General features: G+C 35.3%; 1 protein-coding gene across 1 annotated transcript in view; it reads left to right on the top strand.

Moving 5' to 3' along the window:
* LOC107571716 (CUB and sushi domain-containing protein 2-like) overlaps positions 1–2,612 on the top strand; it is a 122,907-nt gene that overhangs the window by 14,725 nt on the left and 105,570 nt on the right. The window contains exon 4 of the mRNA XM_016258052.1: positions 1,283–1,465. Within this exon, the coding sequence (XP_016113538.1) occupies positions 1,283–1,465 (183 nt within the window). The remainder of the gene's footprint in view (positions 1–1,282; positions 1,466–2,612) is intronic.

Here is a 2,612-nt window from a genome sequence, read left to right as displayed (position 1 = left end):
CAGTATGTGGAGGTTGGAAGGCATCAAGGCATATCTGAATGTTCAAACATCTGCTCTGTTAAAGTGACCTAGGCGTCAGAGTCACACCTTTTTAATCAAATATTTGTGTGTAGCATGTAAGAAATAATATATAAAAAATGTATATAGCTTAACCTGTCATATATAGCATACATGAAATTACACCGCAGCAGATCTATACAGGTGGACCTGGGGAAGGTGGAGGGTTTCTGAAACACGCTGCAACTTCTACAGCAAGCACTAGCTTAACATTTAAGTATTTAAATGTTAAGCAGCGACGCATTGGATGCTGATGCAACTAGAACCACTCGCCTTGTGAACAATAATGTGATTATATCAGTTAGAGTTAGAAACTCTCGGCCTGCGCCATCTAGAGTTTCATGACAGAACTTTGTATATGTTTCCATAATCAGAACAGAAAATGTGGAAAAAGGTCTGTCTAGGTATCTCACTCCATTGTTCCCTGTAGCACACTCTCTCTCTATCTCTTTCAGTAATGGCCTCTTTCTTTTGCTTTGGCCTTGTGATTCTAAATGAGCCCTGACATGTTGAAACAGGTAAGGGTATAAGGGAACAGAGTGAAAAAGGCAATTCATTAGGAGAGCGAGCCATTCACAGATGTCATTGGGGCAGCAATGGAGGTAGCTTGCATGAATATGCTTTGATGTCAGATGGAGTGAAAGAGAAAGATGCAAAGGCGTTGTTGTATATGCTATGTGTAGGTGTGTGGGATTATGGAAAAATCTTTTGATTCCAGCATATGTGACATAGAGATGGTGACAGACCATACAGTATATATCACCGTTTGCAAAAATATTAATCAGCACAACTGTTTTTACCATTGATAATAAGAATTGTTTCTTGAGCAGAAAACTGACATTTAAGAATAATTTGACTGGAGTAATGTCTACTGAAAATGTAGCTTTGCCATCAAATGAATATGTTATACAAATGTGTTCATTACAAATTAAAATACTGAAAATAATGTATTTTTTTAACAAATATTTGTGTGCTATGCATGTATATGCTTATTACAACATGTATTTATTATAGCAAGATAAATAAAAATGAGAGAGTAATGTAAAGAATGACTAAATAATTAGTACAGGCAAAAATATAAATGGTCAACCTTGGGTACAGAGATACTGACCTTACATTTGACTTTTCTTTTCTATTATAAAACCTTGATGGAAATTAATTTTTTGCCAAAATGGACCTTGTCCCAAGGTATAAGCTATGTTTCATGCTTATTTTTATTTTTCAGAAATTGACCAGGGTGGATGTGGAGACCCTGGAATCTCAGCCTATGGCAAGAGGGAAGGCACAGGCTTCCGACATGGAGACAAGCTATATTTTGAGTGCCTTCCAGCCTTTGAGCTGGTAGGAAAAAAGAACATTTCCTGCCAGAAAAATAATCAGTGGTCAGCCAAAAAGCCAAGCTGTGTGTGTAAGTGACAGACCTTACCCAAAATGCATTACTTTCCACACCCACATGATCACACCTGGGAGGATAATACACCATTATTACTGTCTGGGCACGTCAGAAAGTGAATTTAATGGCAGTGTCTTTAGTACAGTATGTCCCCGCCGAAACTTCCTTGCACCGGCTGAGCCATTAAATCATTAACTATAACTCAAGTTAAAGCCAAAGCGACAGTTAATTTAATGCATTTAGTTCCTTTATTTACTGTATTGGAGTTATAATGAAGTTAACGAATTTAACTGAACTGGAGAAAAAAAGAAGGCTTGTTTGAGAAGTAGGAATATAAAGAGACATGTTTGTAAAAATTCAGTCAGTTGATTTTCTTGTTTGCTACCTCTAAGTAAAGAAAGGTTTTTCCTTGAATTAAGTGTCATAACATACAATGTTGTATGGCAGTTGATTCTTGTACAAATTGTTTAGATATTATTGTTCTTTCTCTATTATTTGGATTCATGCATAACGTCAATTTGCCCCAGACTGTAGTCATTTGTTACTATAATGGCTACCATCCTATTACATTGTAACGTTTATTATTATTTATTAGCTCTAAAAAGGGGAATATTTATGACGAATTATAACTGGTTATGATTCATAATAAATATTTAGATTATATCTTCGAATTAACTGTAGCAGAATCAATATTACAATTATTTGATCTGTCCGTCCACCGAGCAGACAATATAATCATTTATCAATTCAAGGAATATTTATTTTCTGGCCACGGAACAATAAACTGTCCTTCTTTGTACAGTGCTAGCAGTAATTCTTAGCAAAATGTAGCGAGGGTTCAAACATTCATTGATTTGGAACTGTGAGCAGTAAACAGAGACAATCCGTTGTGAATATAAGGGATTTAATAAAATGAAACTATATCTAACATATAACTAACTAAAACATATATACACAGAATGAAACAAAGTAAGGAAAAGAGAGAGAATAGGAAAAGAATGGCAGTATTTCACATCACTTAACCACAACCTTGGAAAATCATCAAAGAATCCAAAAATCACCTTAAAAAGGGACTGAAACTTAAACACGCATCTAAATAATTTTAAGCGGTTACTTGCATTGGGTTCGATTGCTGAAGAAGAGTCCTGATGCGGTAGATAAC

This window comes from Sinocyclocheilus grahami, unplaced genomic scaffold (genome assembly GCF_001515645.1).
Source record: "Sinocyclocheilus grahami isolate Dianchi unplaced genomic scaffold, SAMN03320097.WGS_v1.1 scaffold1640.1, whole genome shotgun sequence".
NCBI lineage: Eukaryota > Metazoa > Chordata > Actinopteri > Cypriniformes > Cyprinidae > Sinocyclocheilus > Sinocyclocheilus grahami.
Note: the sequence above shows the minus strand (reverse complement) of the source record. Positions and strands in the feature narration are given on the sequence as shown.